Source organism: Lytechinus pictus, chromosome 11, assembly GCF_037042905.1.
Source record: "Lytechinus pictus isolate F3 Inbred chromosome 11, Lp3.0, whole genome shotgun sequence".
Lineage (NCBI taxonomy): Eukaryota > Metazoa > Echinodermata > Echinoidea > Temnopleuroida > Toxopneustidae > Lytechinus > Lytechinus pictus.
The window spans coordinates 10945692-10966368 of record NC_087255.1 but is presented as its reverse complement, the minus strand read 5'-3'; the positions used below and the strand labels follow the sequence as shown (position 1 = coordinate 10966368).

The 20677-nt window shown below is 35.6% G+C and overlaps 1 protein-coding gene across 1 annotated transcript in view; it reads right to left on the bottom strand.

Annotated features, from left to right (window-relative positions):
- Positions 1 to 953: 953 nt before the first annotated feature.
- Positions 954 to 20677, bottom strand: part of LOC129271764 (alpha-N-acetylgalactosaminide alpha-2,6-sialyltransferase 3-like) — a 32915-nt gene continuing 13191 nt past the window's right edge. The window contains exons 5-9 of the mRNA XM_064106622.1: positions 19629 to 20073; positions 17078 to 17240; positions 11411 to 11469; positions 4363 to 5741; positions 954 to 4088 (exon numbers count right to left, since the gene is read on the bottom strand). Of these exons, the coding sequence (XP_063962692.1) occupies positions 17133 to 17240; positions 19629 to 20073 (553 nt within the window). The 3' untranslated portion in view covers positions 954 to 4088; positions 4363 to 5741; positions 11411 to 11469; positions 17078 to 17132. The remainder of the gene's footprint in view (positions 4089 to 4362; positions 5742 to 11410; positions 11470 to 17077; positions 17241 to 19628; positions 20074 to 20677) is intronic.

Here is a 20677-nt window from a genome sequence, read left to right as displayed (position 1 = left end):
AGTTAACTCTACAAAAAAACAAACTACGTTTCAAATGTCCATCCCTACGATATAAACCACTGCTTTTGTGCATCGATACCTGGCAAGAAATGTGTTCGTATTTAAGTGTCACGTACGGAAGATGGTGCAAATATTTTTACACATAATACTGAATAATAATGACCCTCATCAAATCCACTTTACAATCCTCTTTTTTTTTAAATAATATACTAAATATGAATCTGTAAAACAAGCCTCAAATTTAATACTTTTGTGTGTTTGAACGAGGAAACCGACAGTACCAGAATCACAAAGGTTTATGATCCATTGTAAGTAGGCAATGAGCAATCAGGATCATCGTAAGATGTGCGTATTGCTTTACATGCCCATCATAAACCAATAGGAATTACTCGTTAAAATTGACAATAGTTCACAAATCTTTAAAGCTATGGGACCAGTGTTTATCTCTTTGGTGGGGATTTTAACCCAGTGAATGATTTCGCTATAACAATTTTCCATAGCCTACACAGGCTCGGTCCAACTGGGCTAACCCGAGTAACGCAGTTAAATGTATACTTTAGCTACAAACACTTGGTCTGTTGCGATTTTCTTATACAGCTTACAATGGATTTATACATATCCCTTGTTATATTCAGTACAGAATAAAAAGCTCAGAGTATTACATCATAATACAATCAATTCAATTATCCATTTGTATAATAAACTACAGTAGTGCATGTGAGCTAGCTGCTTGATACACCATAACAAAAATTTCTTATCTTAAAATCAGTTACCTGTCCTCAAAATTGATTTTAAGATTGGTAAAATATTTCCATGGAAAGAGTTTCTATAGAACATGAACAATCCCAATAATATGAATGTGTTAAATGCTCCAAGGACTATCTAAAGACTAGCCTATTTTTGTTGTCGTAGACCTGTAATACTTGCAAACTAAACCTTTGGCAATTTTCCTGTTTTGGTATGAATACTATTCCACTTTTATAATATATGCACCATTCATACTATACTCTTTTTCATTTCATTTCATTTCATTTATATTTCTAACAAAATTTTTGGCACTGAATAAACCATTATTGGTTTCACAAATTACTATTCTTCTCTTCACAGCTTCAAAAGTACATTGTAAAGGAGGCACACACATGATACATCACATGTATTTCATAAAGCTGTTCGTAAGTTATGAGCGACTTTACGAACAAATAGTGATCCTTTCTTGAAGGTAAATAATGGCACCAAACTTTCATCGGTGTGGATTCAGCTCTTAAGAAAGAATCACCAGTCGTTCGTAACGTTGCTTGCATCTTTACGAACAGCTATATGAAAAACCGACTCAGGCCTGGACAGACCTTCATTCAATCATTGCTGTCTGTTCTTAATACTTAAAATATTCAGTTTCATAAAGAGGCATAAAGATCAGGAAATATATCGAACCACGCAAAGGTGTATGACCAATACATACAACCCATTCTTTCAGCAGTTTCAGCATATCAGAGGGACATGTTACACAAAGCGCTGTGATTGATCACAATCTACTTGATTGCATTGTCAATCAGTGTAATCAGACATACAAATCAATTCTACAATCAATCAATTGCTAGGCTTTGTGAAAGGGGCCTTAGGTCTGTAAGTACACGTATCCTCTCAAAGATCATGGCCAAAAATTTAAGCAGCAAGCCTAGTGGGTGGGGGGGGGGGGTGGTCTATTATGCCATCCCCCCTTCAATTGTAAGAGCATGATGCCACATATCTACGTACTTTAATATACATGTAGTTAGTGATTAATTATTCCAGCTGTATATCATATTTCACTATTACTGCATTGACCACTTTCAATCATATCCAACATTACTTAATAATCTGGGGTTTTTTTTATAAAGAGAATAAATTGTAAATCAACAAATATCTGCACCATTATTCTGCTCAGTTAAAAGCATCGCTACATTAGGAGTACAACTCTCCGAGTCATTACATCTGGGAGCTTTTCACGCAACAAATAGGCAGTACATGTAGTGTTTACTAAGCTACTGAAAACCTTGCACCCGATTGGTTCAAATTAAAAGTCAGTGAATTTCACTGACTACGGTACTTGCTTTATGAAACACACCACTGGAAGTCGTTAGATATATCTGTATATTGCAAACTACGCTCCTGATAATACATTATGGTAACCACAAGAGGATATTTCGTGAAAGATTAATTTTAAAACAATACAATCAAAACCATTCAAATCAAAACCATTCAGTTCTGAATTCTCATATTACCACAGGCTTGAATAAACAGCCCACCCAAACCCTGTATCACATAAGCTCAGGAATTGACCATAGACTAATCTTTTACGATTTAAAGCTTCAAGCACTACAATCAATTACAAATACAGTGAGTATATCCTTTGAGATAAATCACAAATTATTGTGTTGCTAGACCAAGGACCTACAATGTAGCACATACCGTAGCTATAAAGTGACTGATTTTACATCAATTTCCACAATCGACAATGATTAAAGCTTTCAATCACACAATCATTTGTAGGATGAATCATTAGGCTTTAGTGTGAGTGGGTCCCAAGTCTCTAAAACCAAAGGGTTAATCTATACACAGATGCATATACACACCCATGTGGGTTGCGCTGGATGCTAAGCTCATTCACACTAGCGTGAAAAACTACCTATCATGCAAAATGCGGTATGAGGGCATGCACTCGGTAAAGAAAAGAAAGAGACGTCTAAGAGAGAGAGATAAATGATGCACATGTATGACATTTTTTTCTTGCGAGTGTGTCAGGCCTATCTGTCAAATGAAGGATGTTTATACCAGGGAAGTCGGGAATACCCAACCACAAAGAAAGTGAAAGTTGGGTGAATTAAAAAAAAACTTTAAGGGGATAAATTGAAAAACTAAACCGAAAATGACTAAATGCATTAGAAAGAAATTCAAGTGTACAACATTTAAAAAACATGTCTGACAGATACCTTTTCTCTAACATAGGACCTTTTAGGTATTCTTCATTTTTTGATATATCTACAGCACAATGAGAATTTGAAAAGCAAACCATAGATCTAAAAGCACAATGACTTAAGAATTAAAGACTGTATCACAGTGACAATGGGATACGACATGTACATGTAATGCGTGACCAGTGAATAACTAGTGGATATGAAGAATGTGAAAATAAAAGTTAAAGGGCTCGAATGAAATAGGAAATACAATTATATAATATTTCAAAGATTGATAAAGAAGAAACCTTTTTCATTTTAATTCTTGAATGATCGAAGGAAACACTGCTCATTCATTCTGCTTCAGTGATGGATGTATATAAACCCATTTGTTTGTGTACCGTATTCACAACAGAATCTTGTAATTTTTTCTGCATCAAAAATTCTCTGATTTCCCTTTTTTTTATCCGAATACCGGTACACTTTATAGTATGCAATAGCTGCTTTAATTCTCTTTCCTCTTCCTCTATTTTCTTTAAATCCTTTTTTTTTACCTCAAACCTCTGTTGATATCAAATATTTCCGCCTGTGGCTACGTCTGGTACATTAAATTTTAACATTTCCATTTCATGCACAACTGAATTCACTACAGTATCCTCCCCATTCCTATTCTTTAATAGCGTCTTTTATAAAATGCTCACACGTATCCATTGTGTTACTCATAATAATTTAAAAAAAAACCACCAGGGTATCTCATGAATATAATTTTGAAGTATCATTTAGCACTGGTTTGCTGGGAAAATAAAAGCCCATTATACTTATAGATGGCATTACTATTTTTTTTTTAAGAATAACAACAGACATATTCTTATCCCTCAAAAATCGTTAGCAATATTTCTATGTAGAAAAGTGAGTGATTTTTTTATGAACCAGCTCAACCCACTCCTTTGATTTTATGAACTGACTCAAACCATTTTTTGTGTACTATAAAGTCTCTGGAATGGCGTGCACAGGTCGAAGACCCAACCTAGATGCTGCGCGTATGAGGTTTGTGCCTCTAAAAAAAACATGTGCGTGGCAAGAATATTTTTACGAACTGGCTCAAACTATGCTTTTTGTCGCGAACAGTGCGCATGGTGCACATGATTTTACGAACTGGCTCAAACCCCCTGATATTGGTTAAAATTAGCAGCTTCTGAAATGCATACATGCACTTCATTTCAAATATTGAAAGAATGAATATGAATTACAGATAAAATTTTGTATGTAAAGAATAGAATGTATGCTTTCAATCGGTATAAATAACTGATCTGGTTTCTTTCAAAGCGCGAAGTTATGAGCTTCTGAAAAACTTCCAAACTTTGAACACGATTATCTCAAAATCATGTTTTGGAGACCAGCCGAGGTTTGAGCCGGTTCGTAAAATCACTGACGAAGACAATATGGGCGCATCATGGTCTAGTGAAGGAAACTTACCATGGCTGGGATTTGAACTCATGACCCTCTGATCTTATGTTGATAAGAAAGAAAATCTCACTGGATATAGTATTATATGTGGAAAATGATATTCACGAAGGCCCACTCAAAACATTAAGAAGTGATTAAGGGTGACTCGAAACAAATGTGCGAGCAAAACAATTGCTAGATGTTCAGGATATTTTTATAGCTAAATGGTGAAGAAGAGAAACCGTATTTTGCAGTGAAAATGATGATCAAAATTACAAATGTGAACTGAGCCTCTTAATGGCATGCGCTTTCAGTGGCAGAATGGGCATTTGTTCACACTGCAAATATGGTGATACATGAACATGTATGCATGAGATTATACTGCGAGAATGTATGAACCTAGCTCCACCACAACCCACATGAATGCATATGTTAAGAACAATTGATGGGGATGTTAGAAATGGTATGCTTCTAAAAGAGAGGAGTATTGCCACACTATGTTCTTCAATGAACAACACATTCAAATTCAAAGTTACCATCAATTTTTACAAAGACGTTAATAATTTATTCAGAAGACAGTGCATTACAAGTTATCTAATCCACCGGAAATTCAAGCCAAATATCTTCCCTTTTTTTTTGTAATGGGACAGGGGGGGGGGTACTTGGTCTACATCTCACTAAAAACAAATCCTTGTCATAAAGTTCTGGCTTGACCATTTTAGATGTCTGTACGTTTCAACATTTATAACTTCATACACAAAACATTAAATTAAATGAAAATATTAACAATGGTACCAGTCAAGGAGATGAATGAATATTTGAATATGAATCTTAAATTAAAAGCACACTGTGTGTAAGCGTAGTACATTAATTTTTTTTTAAATACAGTACAAAAAGCTGGATATGTTGAAAATAGTTGTTATAAATGACCATGATGCCCAAAACAGAGGTATGAGGTTAAAAAAAAATTAAAAAGGAAAAAGAACTACGACTATGCATACTGTTAGTTTGAACTGCACACAGGATGTAAGATTTGTTCTTATTGCCACTGAGAAGAGCGTATTATCTCTTCGTGTGAACAGGGCCATTTCATTTACATATGGCAAAGTGTGTATCAATAGCAGTTGTTCACATTTGGGAAATTTAAGTTGCTGTTTCCATAGACCACTGTGGCAATACGAACGAAGCTTACAAGTCTGATTTGAGTCAAGCGAAATATCCAGTGCTTAGATTAACTTTTCAGCATTTTATAGCCTCCAGGGAACTTTCAGCAGTAGTACGACCAGAACGCTTAAATTGCGCCCTCACTTGACTTTAGATGAACAGGAATGAGCAGTGTTTCTATATCGCATGTATGGACACCTAAAAGATAAAACAAAAAAACAAACAACAAAAACAAGTTAGCAGAAAAGTGAAGTGAAATGCCAAGGTCCCAGAAAGTGATTACCAATTTTGAAATGAAATGTTAAAATCAAAACCTTTAGCATATTCTTTTTTTTCTTGTTGCCACATTAATATGAAAGGTTAAATTGATCACATAATGTGTGAATGCAATCATGTTTTATATGGTTCTATTAATAAAAACAGCTGTGCAAACAATTATATGTAATGTTATAGTGCGTATATACAATTAACATAGATATACAATACATGTATCATTTATTGGTAGATATTAATGAAAGATGACACCCCATGGCTACGTGTATGTTATATGTGTATGTGTGTGGTTGAAAAGCTTCAAAAGAAAATAATGGAATGAAATAATAAAATGTTATTGTATTACAGAATGATCAATTTCCAGAAAACCCAAATGAACGACAATCTATTAAAGACAATGGATACAAATGAACAAGATATTAGTGTCAGCTCTAGGCAAGTGTAACATGGGGGAGCCTTCTATTGGCCCATTGGAAAGAAAGGTATACCCTCCCTATACCCCCCCCCCCCTCAAGAAATAACATTCGTCTGAGCATTATCTTACAAAATGTACCAAAAGCAAAAAGACCATATTATATCATTATCTCCATTCTATGAAAATATATTTTGCAGCCACAGAGAAAGCAACGCCATTCATACCTCAGTCACATTTTCCCTACGGCGAGTCAAGAGCAGCCGTTTTAAGATTTTTTTTGGTAACAGTTACATATAGGTGGTTTGAATAGAAATGAATACAATGGCTGTTTTTTTACTCACCGTAGGGGAAACGTGACTGAGATGTTAAAAAACAATAATAACAAAAAGAATAGGGAAGTTTGTGACTAAAAAAATTAGGTTAAACAGATTCACACTGATTTTTAAAATTAGAGCAGTCATTATCTCCACATCAAACTCTTTAGAAAGGTTTTATCTTCCTACGATTAGTTTTCCTTAATAAACAATGATTAGAACACCCACTCGTTACAGCAAAAGACTAAGAACAGGAATTGCATTCAAAGAAAGACTACATAAAATTCGAACGATCAGAGAGAAACAAAAAAGACATATAAAGTGGGAGCCAGAAAAGTGTGATAATACATCTTGTGTGAAAAAAAATTAAGGATTAAATGATTTATTTCTGGAAGAAGAAAGAGGTACTCATGAATTTAAAAAAATGTAATATACACAGGTGGATTACGGACACCCGCCAGAAACATTACAATGACTATGTGGGAAGAATTTATTGGATGATAAACGGCAGCTTTTCATTGGGGTTTTGTGTGGGTGAAATCATTTTATTCAACACTTAGGTCCGTATTCTGAAGTTGGGTTTAACTTAAACTCAGGTTTAAAGTTGTGGTTTAAGTATGGAAAGCCAATTGTTCCATAAATCACTAACAGTAGAGATATCATACTTCAGCTCATTTGGCTCACAAATTATTCATAATTGTCTAGGAAGTATAAAAATATTATTTCTTTACCATCGATGAATCAGGAAAGAGGACAGTAATCATAAGAAACATACAACTCAATAAATAATTTTGATACTTTTGGCTTCCCATACTTAAAACACAACTTTAAACCTGAGTTTAAGTTAAACCTGACTTCAGAATACGGGCCTTAGGGTCTAGAATGACAGATCAAGTGCCATAAAATGAGCATTTCCATTGAAATCATAGAGATTATTAAAAGTAGTTAACTTGCATCTCATTTTATTCCACATTGCTATTATGCCTCTTTTTCCCCCTACACCCAAACTCTTCCCACAGTTTACCTGCCCCAATTAAAATTTACAAAGTCATGTTTCTTTCATATCGATGTTCATGGGCCTAGGTTTAACTAAAGATTATTCCAGAAGGCCTATTTTGAATAAGACTGGAAATGTTAATGAAAAGGGGAACAGGACAGAGAATGAAAATATGAAGGAGAGAAAATAGTAGAAAATATTCCCTCTCATGGCCGTGGGCAAACATTTTTCTGCTGGGGGGGGGGGGGGGGGGAAGGGGGGCAGCACGCGTAAACTTTGAAGAAAAAAAATCAAAAGCGAGGGAGCGAAGCGACCAATCTTGTCATTGGGGTATTTTTGCCTTTTTTTTAAAGTGGAATTGAATGATTTCTTGCATACTGTCGGTGAATTTTGTAAAACTTTTCGGTTAAAAAAAGTTAAGTTTTCAAAATTTCTTGAGGGTCAACTACCCCCCCGCCCCCCCCCGCTGCATGGCGAAATTGGAGTCAAGAAAATTGGAAAGGACTGAATCCATTGCCGAATATGTAGCCGACGTTCCCTCTGGAGACATTCAAGAAAGAAGTGTAATCAAATACAGTCTGGTGAAATTTCATCCCCGTCTGGCCCTGCTGTGTGCCAACTACAAAGCTTCACCTTGCCTGCAATTTACGGACTGTTTACTCTTGGCCTTTCCAAATCTAGATCACTCTTTTTTTCCACTTTTCCCCCAAGTACACCCCAACCTGCACGCCTTACAGGTTGAAGTGTAGCATGGTGACACTGTTGCTCGAATACTTATTCCCATTTACTGAATATGTCCTCTTTAGTCTTTACATTAGGGCTAATTTGCTCTTAAAGGCCCCCATGAAACTTATTCGGAATCAAGCAAAATCCTGCTATTCAGCTCTCACAATGTGCTCAGTACGTGCAAGGAGATACCACCTCCAATGATATCCCCTTGGTACATGTATGTTTCAAATGATGTAAGAATACAAGAATGCAGTAACAATGTACTTTGAACACACCTCAAAAATTTTGAACATGACTAAAACAATCGGGACGGCCACAAGAATTGGCACAAATATTTTGAATGCACACAGAATGCAGTTATAATCTTTAGAATGCCCCTCGAATATCAGTGAACGTAGCCCAAATTTTCAATCTGACCCAATTTCGGCTCATTTTGACTCTTGTGTGTTTAGTGTGTGATGAGTAGCCTGGTCAAATGTGAATTGATCTCCAGTTGGGAAAATTCAAAACCCCTTTATTCTATTTTATTCTTATTAATTTCATTCCAAATGATTCTATTGATTTCTGATGATTAAGAATAAGTGTGACTCGGCCTGAAAGGAATCAATATTCTCAAAAGGCCGTTGTGGAAAGCAGTTTTGAAACTGACAATGCCATCCTGTATAATAAAACTACAAATAAACTCAAGGATTGCAAGGAAGTCACCATAATGGGAACTTTTATGCAACAATGCCCCCCCCCCCCCTGCTTCCCTTACTTTGTGACATAAAATGACAATGAAGCTTGCAAAATTACAAATCACCAACACTTTCTGGGTTATCGGTGACAATGGCAAACAACCTGCCCATGCAAACATAATATCCGTTCCTAAAAACACATCAAAAGTGGGTTTGAAAGAAAAGATCCCTTCGGGCAACATTCGATAGCTGGATTTATTGAGTCGGACATGCGGCCCAATTTCTACTATCAGAAGCGATAATGAGGGTCCTAATTAAGTGAGGTAGGCGACCCTTATTAAGTTGCTTTTAGCATTGTGTTGAGCAGATAAACATGTTTAGAATCATAAAGTATCAAAACAACCTCAGTGTTCGACTACATGTATATTTCATGCATTTACCCCCCCCCCCCCCCCAGTGATTTCCTCGATTTTGTTTATTTCCAATTTACATATAGCATCCTATTTTACTTTGGCTGTATTCAATCATCATATTTTCACCCTAAAACAATTAGGCAGTATTTCGTGAAGCAAATTAGTCAAAGACTAATTTGATCTTAGCCAATCAGATGCAAGGATTTCAGTAGCTTATAACAGTTGTCAGTGAAAATCAACGACTTTTTTTTAAATAAATGCTCCCATATTTACAAGTAAGTTCATACTAAGGTTGCCTTCAAGCTTTTTTTTTTTTTAATTCTATTATTTATTAATCTTTTTATTTATTATATATTTCATTTTATATATTTATTTATTCATTTATCAAATTTTTTTTTGGGGGGGGGTCTTATGAATAAATGTGTTCAAATTCTTTTATTGTCTTCTAATTCATTATTCATTGCAGTTTTGTCAAGTTTAATAGAAAAATAGTATTTTTTAATCCAGTTTATTAGACTAATCGATAATTTAGAAGATATCACATAACAGAATACTGTACAGTTTTTCTTTCTCAACTGAACATGTTTTAAAATTAGATAAAATTATTTTAATAGTACATGTAGTATCACTGAATAGGCACAGATAATTCAGGATTCATTATAGCTCATGAGCTTTATACATGTACAATGTAACACCTGTTTTTTTTTCCTCAAATATTCAACAACAAAAAATTTTAAAGCTCGCCATAACAACTTTTTTTTCCAGAAAAATGATCTACAACTACAAGTAATTCCAATTATCATACAAGGGGGGGGGGACACGGCAAAATCATGCAAAATTACTGAAAAAAGAATAAGTGATTATTATCCTTTAAAAAATCAAAGGAAATGGATACCCCCAGAGAAGTTTTTATAATCAAACCATGCATACAAAATTATTAGGATCCAGTAAACATCTATTAGAAGAGAGGTATTAGTTAACATTTCAACTGGCACCAGGATGGCGTACTTAATGGTTCAGACGAAGATATTAGAGTAAAAAAAATATATTAGATTTCTCCCATAGAGACAACACAGCACCAAGCCCACGCTTTGTGGGGGGGGGGAATTAGATACGGTAGAAGGGAGAAATTAGAGGCATTAGCAACAGAACAAATCAATTCATTCAAGAGAATGAGATTAATTTCCAAGACTGATCGGTAATGCAATTCATTTGAAAGGAAAATGGAACAGTCAGAGCAGAAAAGTGCAGTTTTAGTTTTGGTTATTCCAACTCAACGAGAAGTATAAATCAAGAATATTATTTTAGAAGGGCAAGATTTGTGAGAGATAAAAGTGTATACATGTACACTGCACTCTGATACTAAACAACTTAACCCACATACATGTACAGGTACATTGAATCCAATTTAATGCTAAAATTAAAAATGATTGAGATCAAGTTCACAAAAGAATATAAAAAGAAATCTACATTCACAGCAATCTACATTCACAGAAATTTAGAAAAAAAACAACTCATATTGGCTTAATGAAAGGAATTCACTTCATTTAAAGAAATCATATAAAAAAGGGATGTAGACAATGTTCATTTCAGCTGAAGCCTGAAGCAGAGTAGGGGAATGAAAAGGGATTTCATTCATGAAAACGTAAAAATATATTTACTTGGACTGAAGAAAGGACTGTCCAACTGATTATCATTTTGGAAATTATTTTGAAGCAAGCTGCTCAAGCTACAATGGCTTCATCTTTGATCTGACTGCATTCCACTTCACATCAAGCATGTGTTATCACCATGATTAACAGCACTTTTCACAGAAAGATTGTAGAAACACGGCCTACTAATGCCAAGTGTGAACTGCCCTGTGGTGATAACATGTACCCACTCACACTGCAAGGAAAAAAAAACATGCCAACCAAACTATTTGCAGAATTTGTGTTTCTCCTTCCTTTTGAAAATTTCTTCAATAATACGTAAAGAGTTGTTAAATATATATGCAAAAAAATATATACAAATCACACAAAGGAGAATATAAGGGATTTACTGGCATACCCTAAGGAGGTGGTATTTTCGGTCTATTGAAAATGAAGCTCATCTTGCGAGTGCAGGCACTAGAATGATCAAAGGAAAGGGAGAAAGGGAGGGAAAACAAAAACAAAAAGATGCAAAATCTAATTATGGATGCATTAATGATGGTTGCAGAGAATATTATAGGAATATATCATAATAATTTTTTTTACATTTATATATATATATATGCCCCTAACCCTAAAATATGCATCTTTGAAAGAAACATTCTCAAGGTGAATACGAAAAAAATTCACTCAGTTGATAACTGAAGCCCTATAACTGCTGATTTGAAGTATTCCTGCACTACAATTTAAACACAAGTAACTGACAATGAAAAATGATTCATGAAGATGTTCCAAAAAGCTGACGATATCAGGGAAATTTCTTTTCCTATAAAGGCAAACTTTGTGAGATAAATCACATCTCAAAAGCTGAGCTTTTCATTTCCCTTTTTCCCTCTGGAAGATATATCTATATATATTTTCTTTAAATCACAAACCAAGAAGATTTGCCAGAAAGTCACACACCCACACACAATTGATGTCCAAGAAAAATTGTGGTTCAGAAGATGCGGTGAACATTATTTCTCCAATTACCTTCAATACTCAGACCTTAATTACTAGAATGGATCATAACCACAACACAACACTGTATAGCAGTGCCTGACCATTTTGCCCATCAAAAGCAATGAGAGTTGTATGTTTTGGGGGTGCACTGGGCTTTAAATGAACGGTATTGGAAACAACATTTGCAACATGACTATATAATCATATATTGTGGGTGTTGATGGGTTGTTGCTAGAGAGATGGAGAGAGGGGGGATATCAGAGAGAGGAGGAGGGAGGCAGAGAGAGGAGAAGAGACAGTAAGGGCATATTGATAAAGAGGGAGGAAGGGAGGAAAGAAAGAATAAAAGAAAGAAAGAAATAAAGAAATAAATAAAGAAAGAGTGAAGAAAAGTGAACGAAGAAACAAGACAGAATATGCAGACCTCCAAACCTTTATAACATAAGATAGGAATACTTTAGCATTACAAAATAACATTGAAATGGGAAAGGTGAAGGAGTAAGAAAATGACAGGAAAATATAAATGTAAAAAAAATAGCAGGGAATCTACAAAGATGATAGTAATCAAATCTGTACAGGGAAACATTGATTGGAAGAAGTGAAAATGGAGAAAAAGTGCAAGGACATGATCCCACAGATTAGCAAAGAAATACCAAGCTTTGTTACATGTTTATACTTTTACACATACACATTCACCATCTGTAGGCCTTTATAAAACAAATAAACATATCCACAGTACATCTACAAACTATGGTGTTAAAATAGCACTAGATAGTGTTTTGAGAGGATCACAATCCAAGATGTTTTAGTGTTAAAATAACAGACAAGATGTGTTATAACACCAAGGGGTGTTGACAAAAACACCATGGATTTAACACTGGTGTAAAATGCTTCGTGTGGTCCTCTGTAAACACTGGTGGGTACTTTTAACACCACTTATCTTGCAGAGTACATTCAATGCAATTACCATGAAGAATTAACCATTACCATAATGATTTGAAGTGTAGAATCCAGGGAGTGTCAGATATGAATTTGCTGTGACAAAGATGATATGATTATTTTCTAGGGCATTCAGACAGTCTTTTGGCATCATTCTAGAATGACAGCATTGAATTTGCAATGGTGTGCCACATGGACCTGTTTTAGGTCCCATATTGTTCTTCAAATATGAGTTTGCCACATGTGACAAAGATTAAATAACTATTTTCAAGAGCATTCAGAGAGTCTCTATGTCTAATTCTAATCACATTAAAATAATTGAAAAAAAAAAAGTTATGGTGTGCCACAGGGATCTGTTTTAGGCCCTACAATGTTCTTTAACATAGGACTGTCTCAATACAAAAAATACCAGATTTTTTAAAAACATTTTTTAAGTGTCCACTAATGGCAATGAAATTGTGTAATTTGAACTGAGTAAATCAAACAAAGATTGCTAGATTGCTATTCAAGTATGTGTTCATGCATTAAAATGTCATCATCAAATCATTAGAATGCCATCATTCAAATTGCACCATAAATGATATCACAAACACTGGTCTGGAATGACCGAACTGCACTGAAATGGAAAAGAGAAACCGAAGGGCTGTTAATACATCTACGAAATCCAAAGCAGTTTCTATGACAAACATGATTTAAGTTAACTTCAAAATTAACTCAAAGTGGGTGCCACTGCCAACAGTACAAAGTGGCAACAATTTAGCATCATACTGAACCCTTTTACAAAGAACATGCATAACCATACACTGACTGTGAATGTGAAGCTTAGGTACGTGTTGTGCAATGGGTTTCTATGCCTTTCAAACCTACTAAACTTTACTACCAAGCATCAACGCCAAACTTAAGCCATACCCTTGATTCGTACAGACATCAAGAAGAGTAAATACCTCAGAAAGACTTCTAGAATTACTTCAAGACCAAGCCCCAAAAATAAATTTTCATCATTGGGGTGGATTTCATTTGTCTTCATATTTTTATGGGGGTTTTACTGCACACTTGTATGCTATCGATACGTCTCGGTCAGGTCCAAGCGTAAGATTTTAAGAAGGAAAGTCAAAGAATATGAGAGGGGGGTACTATAGTTTTTGTTATGCTCTCTCTGGAGTACAATACAAGAATACAGAGAAGGCCAAGTAGAACAACGATTAAAATAAATAATAAGCCCTGGTGCCTAAACAATACAGCTTGAAGCTAGCCAGAAAATAACTAGTTCTGCTTTTTTTTAATGGATGGATTACAAAATTAGTATTTTACTAATATTTTACTTTAACTATATTTTTTGGACAACAAATTGGCTAATATTGTTTCAACCAAGTTTTGGCCTACACTTCTCCTATTAAAATAAACAGCCATTATAAATTGGCTTCATAAAATGTGTAAAACCAAAGCCTTCACTGTTTTTAAAACCAAACATCATTTTAAATAAATGGACCGCACACCAATTCATCGTCTCCTTGCCAAGTGACTCATTAATGCATTTGGCGAATAATGAAGGGAAAATTATGTTATTCATCTCTAGCTTTGAGGCATAATATCCATCAGGGGTGAAATGGTTCCTTCAGGGATACATGAAGAAGAGGTGATGACTAAACAGAGCTGGTAACACAGGGCTTAGTAATTGATCGTACAGTTGCTGATATGATTGATTGTGAACAATGACCAACGCAATCAATTGTCTGGTTTGCCTACCGGTAGATAACTACAGATTTTTCGAAGTGATTCCATTCACTTTCAGTGCCATGCATTTGCTGCGTTGCAACCACACAAAATATGACTGATGCAAGCAATCATCATGCAAGACTGAGGTAAAAAAAATATTAATCAAATATGCCATGCCCACTTGGATAATGCCCCCCCCCCCTAAAAGAAAGAAAGAAAGAACAAAAATAAATGACAAAAATATTGAAAATAAAAAATAAGGAAATTAAAAAATGGCCCTTAATTGACAAAAAAAAACTTAACCTTCTGAGAATAAGTTCAAGGTGAATTGACAGCATATTGAAATACAATTCTTTTAAATTGCACTAAGAATAATGAAAACTGACCTACATGTATAACCTGAAAATTCCACTGGTATGGTCCTTCAATCTCATATTTGAGGGTAATGGATAGAGTTACATCAGAAAAGCTACGTCAGTGCTAAAGATCAACTATAACTTCTGAATGAAAGTATGGAAAAGTTAGGTTTGTGAATGTTTCTCTTCAGTTAACCTGTTGCCTATGGGAACTAAGTGGCCCCCGTATAATGTGGAAATTAGATAATTCTGTATTCTACGGATTATCTTCAGCTCGTTAGGCAGATCAAGAGGAATCTATCAAGCATCAGCAGTCTCTTGAATACTAAAGTCATACAACTACATGTATGTTCTTGAAGTGGAGCTGATTTTATGAGTGCTGGGGTGGACAAAATTACGATCGCGCAAAGCGTGTGACAGCATATTCATGTACACCGCTCGAACTTAAATGCATCAGCAGCTAGTAGACGACTAGACGTATAAAGGTTTCAGGAAAATGCTCCCCCACCTGCCTATGCTTCGACATGACTTGTGACAATTATTACAAAAATCAGTAGTCAAAGAGAACTATAAATTCTAGAGAGAAAGAACTTAAAATCATTGTAGATCTTGTTCTCGTAAGTTTTCTGACATAGTTTAAAATCTTGTATGTTTTCTGACACAGTTTAAAATCAACGAACATTGTCAACAGATGGAAAGTTGGAAACTATGCTTAAATTCAAGAATGCAAAAAATTGCCAACAGTGATAAAGGGAACGTAAATTATCATTGATTTGGAAAACCCCTATACTGACAGAAGGCAATGCTTGATTGTGTTCATACCTATTTTCAACTCAACTTATTTTGCAAATGATCATCATGAGACACAATCTAAACACTTTGTGGTTATTTCATGGGATTCAGTTTCAATTAATATAGAGATTGTTTATAAGAACTGGAAATGAGCATTGCTAATTGCAATAATGAAAAGCCATGCATGTTTGCTTTAATGAACAGATGCCAAAAGCATCAGAGACTCATGAATGCAGATGCAAGCAAATGCTATTTCATCGAGTTTCATTAGAATGATATGATTGGATATTCTCATAAGTTAACCCACTGATGATATCATGATATGATCAAATATAGTCATCTGTTTTAAGAATTAGGTAAACAAACTCAACATCGCCAATTGGAATACATGGGTCATCATTGTTATCCTCGCAATTTTCGAGTGAAATTACATGAGTCAACTCATATTCTCTTCTTTTTTTTTCAAAGGTGATACTATCCACTAATCCCAAAAGAAACTTGGTAATGGTATGAAATGGATTGAAAAAAAAGTTAAATAATTGCCACCAAATATATGATAACTAGAGACTGCAAGCTTGGAATACAAAATGGATTAATCTCATTAGAATTAATGAAATATTAGAACCCAAAATGATGAATGACGTTTAGGCGTGCCTTTAGAAGAAGTGTTAATTTTGAAGTTTGTATTAAAAAAATGCTCCAGCAACAATATTCAACAGTCAGTACCTTTAGTAAAAGGAATAGCCAGTGATTGTTATAAGCTACTGAAATCCTTGCATCTGACTGGCTCAGAGCAAATTAGTCAGTGAAAATCACTGACTATTTTGGTTTATGAAACATTCCCCAGATTAAAGCCAAACATCTTTGGAGAGAAAAAAATAGAACACCTTTTTGATGGGATAGTTTACAATGTATGCAGATGTATTACCAAGGACAGTATTTATGGTGTATAGATAAAGCAGACAAGCTGTGTTGTAGCCTATCTGCACATCAGTAAAAAAATATCCTTTTACTAGACTAACAACCAAATAATTGAATCTGACTGACTAAACATGGGAAACTGTTGAGTCCTGAAGGCCCAAATAAAAAAATTCCTAACCAAACTAGGAGCAGCCCTTTGAAACCAAGCATACATGTACATATCAATTTGCCACCCAAACGTTTTTAATGAAGCAATCCCGGAACAATTGTTGCCAGAGCATTTGACGGAGGACCAGTTTGATGAAGAAAAGCAAGAAAAGCATGAAACAATGATAAATTTTTGCGACCCGAATGTATACCTTCGATTTCATCATATAGCCCATGAAATGCCAAGGGGGGTCATGTAATTTGGATTCAATAGCCGTAGTTATGTCGGTAGCGGCTGAGCGTTCGCCTGTCCAAATTACTGACCCACTCGCGTTCCTTGTCCTCATCCTCTTCGCCCTCCAGCATCATGTGCTGCTGTAGAGGCAATGGGGGGAGCACAGATGGTCATTGCACTTTCACTGAGGTCAATGCACTTTATAAAGGTCAAAACACTTTACAAAATCTAGGTCAATATCTGCTTTGGATGTAAAAATTAAACATTGAAAGTAGAGATGTGTGCATTAATATGTATTTTTCTTGACATTCCGTGTCATGGGCGGGAAAAGAGAATAAAAAATCCACATGATTTTGGAGTCGGGATGTCAAAAAAGATTTTTCAAATCATTTATGGCTGTTGATTTACTTTAAATTACTTTTAATTGAAAGTTACATCATACATCTACTTTAAGGCTACTTAACCTTTATCTGACTTAAATACATCACTGTTCAATAGCGAGACGCAAACAGGTGTTTTTCAACTTATAACAAAAGCGAAGGGTAACATGACATGACGATTTTCATTCTTTAAGAGGCGATTCGCAGAAAAACATGGTGCAAGGATTGTGCAAACATAAGACGAAAAGCACACAAATAACACGGAGACGATAGCACATGCCTTTAAAGCTTCCCAATTTCCTACTACCTAATAGGTAATGCATGTTCCTGACATACTAAATGCCTAGAACATATAGAGAGTTTACCTGGAACTTGCTGCATTCGACTTGTATTAAACAAACAGGCATTTTACACTGGAATAATTTATCTTTTACTCAAACCCTACCATTTACTATTTATACTGTATGTATATTACTCTTAATTTACTCAAAGCTCTAAATGCAATGAGATAGGTCACTGTTCTACATGTAGTACAAGAATACATCATAAATACAGGAAAATACATAAAATATGTTTTGTTTTGTTTTTCTTTTTAGCATCCATTATTCAAACAAAAGCAATAACAAGATAATTCATTGAATACTTTATATTGCCATAGATGTTTGCTTATTTTTTATGCAATAGAGATTGGCAAATGTCTGGCATGATTTTGGCAAAGAGGTTAATTAATGTCTAGCTAAGCCTATCTACAGTTTTCTCGGATGAACAATTTCTACTGCTATAAAAGTGTTTTTGTAAGATGTGCTTGTCAGACTAGGGAATGTAACAGTATTCCAGAGTATAATAATAATAACAACAACAATCATGATACTAACTCCACTACAGTCCTCTCCCCCCCCCCCCCATTAAAAAAAATGCAACATCTGTAAGCAAAGCCATCTAAGAATTATTCCAAAGATCCTAATATTCTCTTCCTTCATCGCCATCACTCTTTCTGCTGCCGATTATTACGCTGTACGTGACAGATGTTTTTGGCATTCTTTTCACGAGTCCCATGTTTAATGACTCAAAACATGTGTCGTTGTACGATATGTCTCATCTTGCCATAATGGATGGTTTCAATTTCACCACAGATTCCGTGCAAAGCCGCAGAGGCAATGGCTGGTTCTCCACAAGTCCAACTTTTATCTACCGTGATGTTCTACCCAAATTAGCCCTCATCAAGGTTAAAGGAACGGGTTAATGTTACTTCAAAAGTAGACTCATGTGGGTGTTTCATAAAGCTGTTCGTAAGATACGAATGACTTTACGAATGACTGGTGATCCTTCCTTGTGCTAAATGATATCCCTATATAATTGATTTATGACCTAAGAACATGTTCCAGTCATGCGTAACTTTACGAACAGCTTCATGAAACACCCACCGGGATTGTAAACTTGATGAAATCCTTGAAATAGTCCACTAACTGGGTTTTCTTTTCAGCTGACCTTGAGAGCATTCTGATTGAGATAATTTGCTCGACCAGAAATACATGGCCAATTTGAAGAGCTCAGGCTGATGAAGATGAGCCAATTAAATGCATGTACAAGAATGCCCCATTTGAATGGTATTTCATTCCGTTCGTGCAGGTCTTCAAAACATAAAATTAGATTGACAGAACTGTCAAGGGCAAGACTGATATGATCTTACAATCAACCCCTATAACCGATGACAGCATCATGAACGACCTTTGACCTTTCATTAGATTGACGTGGAGGGAAAACTATTACAAATAGCTTTGATCAAATTACCCTTCCATATTCAATATATGCTAGCTGTGAAAGTGACAACATGCAAGTCAATAATAGACATGGATATTTTATAACAGATATTGACATATATTCTGAGGAATAGCCAATAAAATAAATTAATTGATAAACTACACTCAGCACCACTTTAAAGACAAGTGCGTTAATTTCTCATAAAAAAATCAAGGTCACAATCATCATTATACCTGCTTGTAGATAATAAAGTGAATCATTTAAAGAGTAGAATGGAATAAGTTATCATCATATAGATATATGTACATTTTGTTGGTCAAGCTGATCACAATGCGTCACTTCGAGAATATTGCGTTATAAATAGAAACAAAAGACAAAGAGACTTGCCAGTAAAAACAGGAGTAGGAAAACCACCAAACTGAGAAATATGGCTACGATGAACATGATGGCGTGCGTCAGCTTCTGGTACTTCTCCTTCTCCGCCTCTTCCTTCGTTTTGGGGCCGATGACGGGCGGCTTGCGGGGCCGGATGCGAGCGCCGAGGAACGAGCGGTGCCGATGCGACTTCTGCTTGGTCTTGTTGAGCTGCGCCTCGTGGAAGAGCTTGATGAATGGCGTGTCCAGCGGCGCCGACGAGTTGGAGACGGTCACGTTCCAGGTGGGGTGGAGGAAGTTGATGTTGTACTTGGTGGCCCAGCGGGCGAAGATGGCCTTCTCGGTCACAAAGAGATGGCCAAACGTGAGATGTTCCTCACTCTCCTTGTAGTACGTGCACTGGGATTTGAACTCGGTGTCGTAGTAATGGTAAGGTGTGGTATCATTGGGGTGCGTTCTGTGAAAAGATTGAAGGGGTTTGAAGTTCATTATAATTGTTAGTCCTGTTAAGAACTGCTTGCTTCAGCATATTTGAACTCTTCACTCTACCAACCTAAACTCCACTTCACATCTTATCTGATTTAAGGACGTTTTCAAAGCTGCACAAAGATTTAAGAAATAATCTCTCCCTTGCCCATCCAACCCCCACCCCTCCTCTCTCTATCTCCCTCTCTCCCAATCCCTCTTTTCCCCTCCCCTCTCACTCATCCCCTTTCTCCCCCTCTCTTTTTCAATCTCTTTTTCCTTCAAAGAAGAATACTATCAACCCACCCATACTGACATAATTTTTACTTTCACTCCTTTCTAAATTCACCCTGTTCCACATACCGTTGTATTAAACTACACGTACATTCTTGAAATTACCTTGAGATCCCAAATGTATAAATACCAGTGACTCGGTTTATGATATTAGGCCAGAGCTGCCAAGTTGTATTTTGCATTTTCAGTATTCTTATCCCCCAAAATCAGTATTTTGACAAAAAAATCAGTATTTTTACCATGTGAGATAAATATGCAGACCTGCCAACCTCTGGGAATGAAAAACTGTATTCTGTGATAAA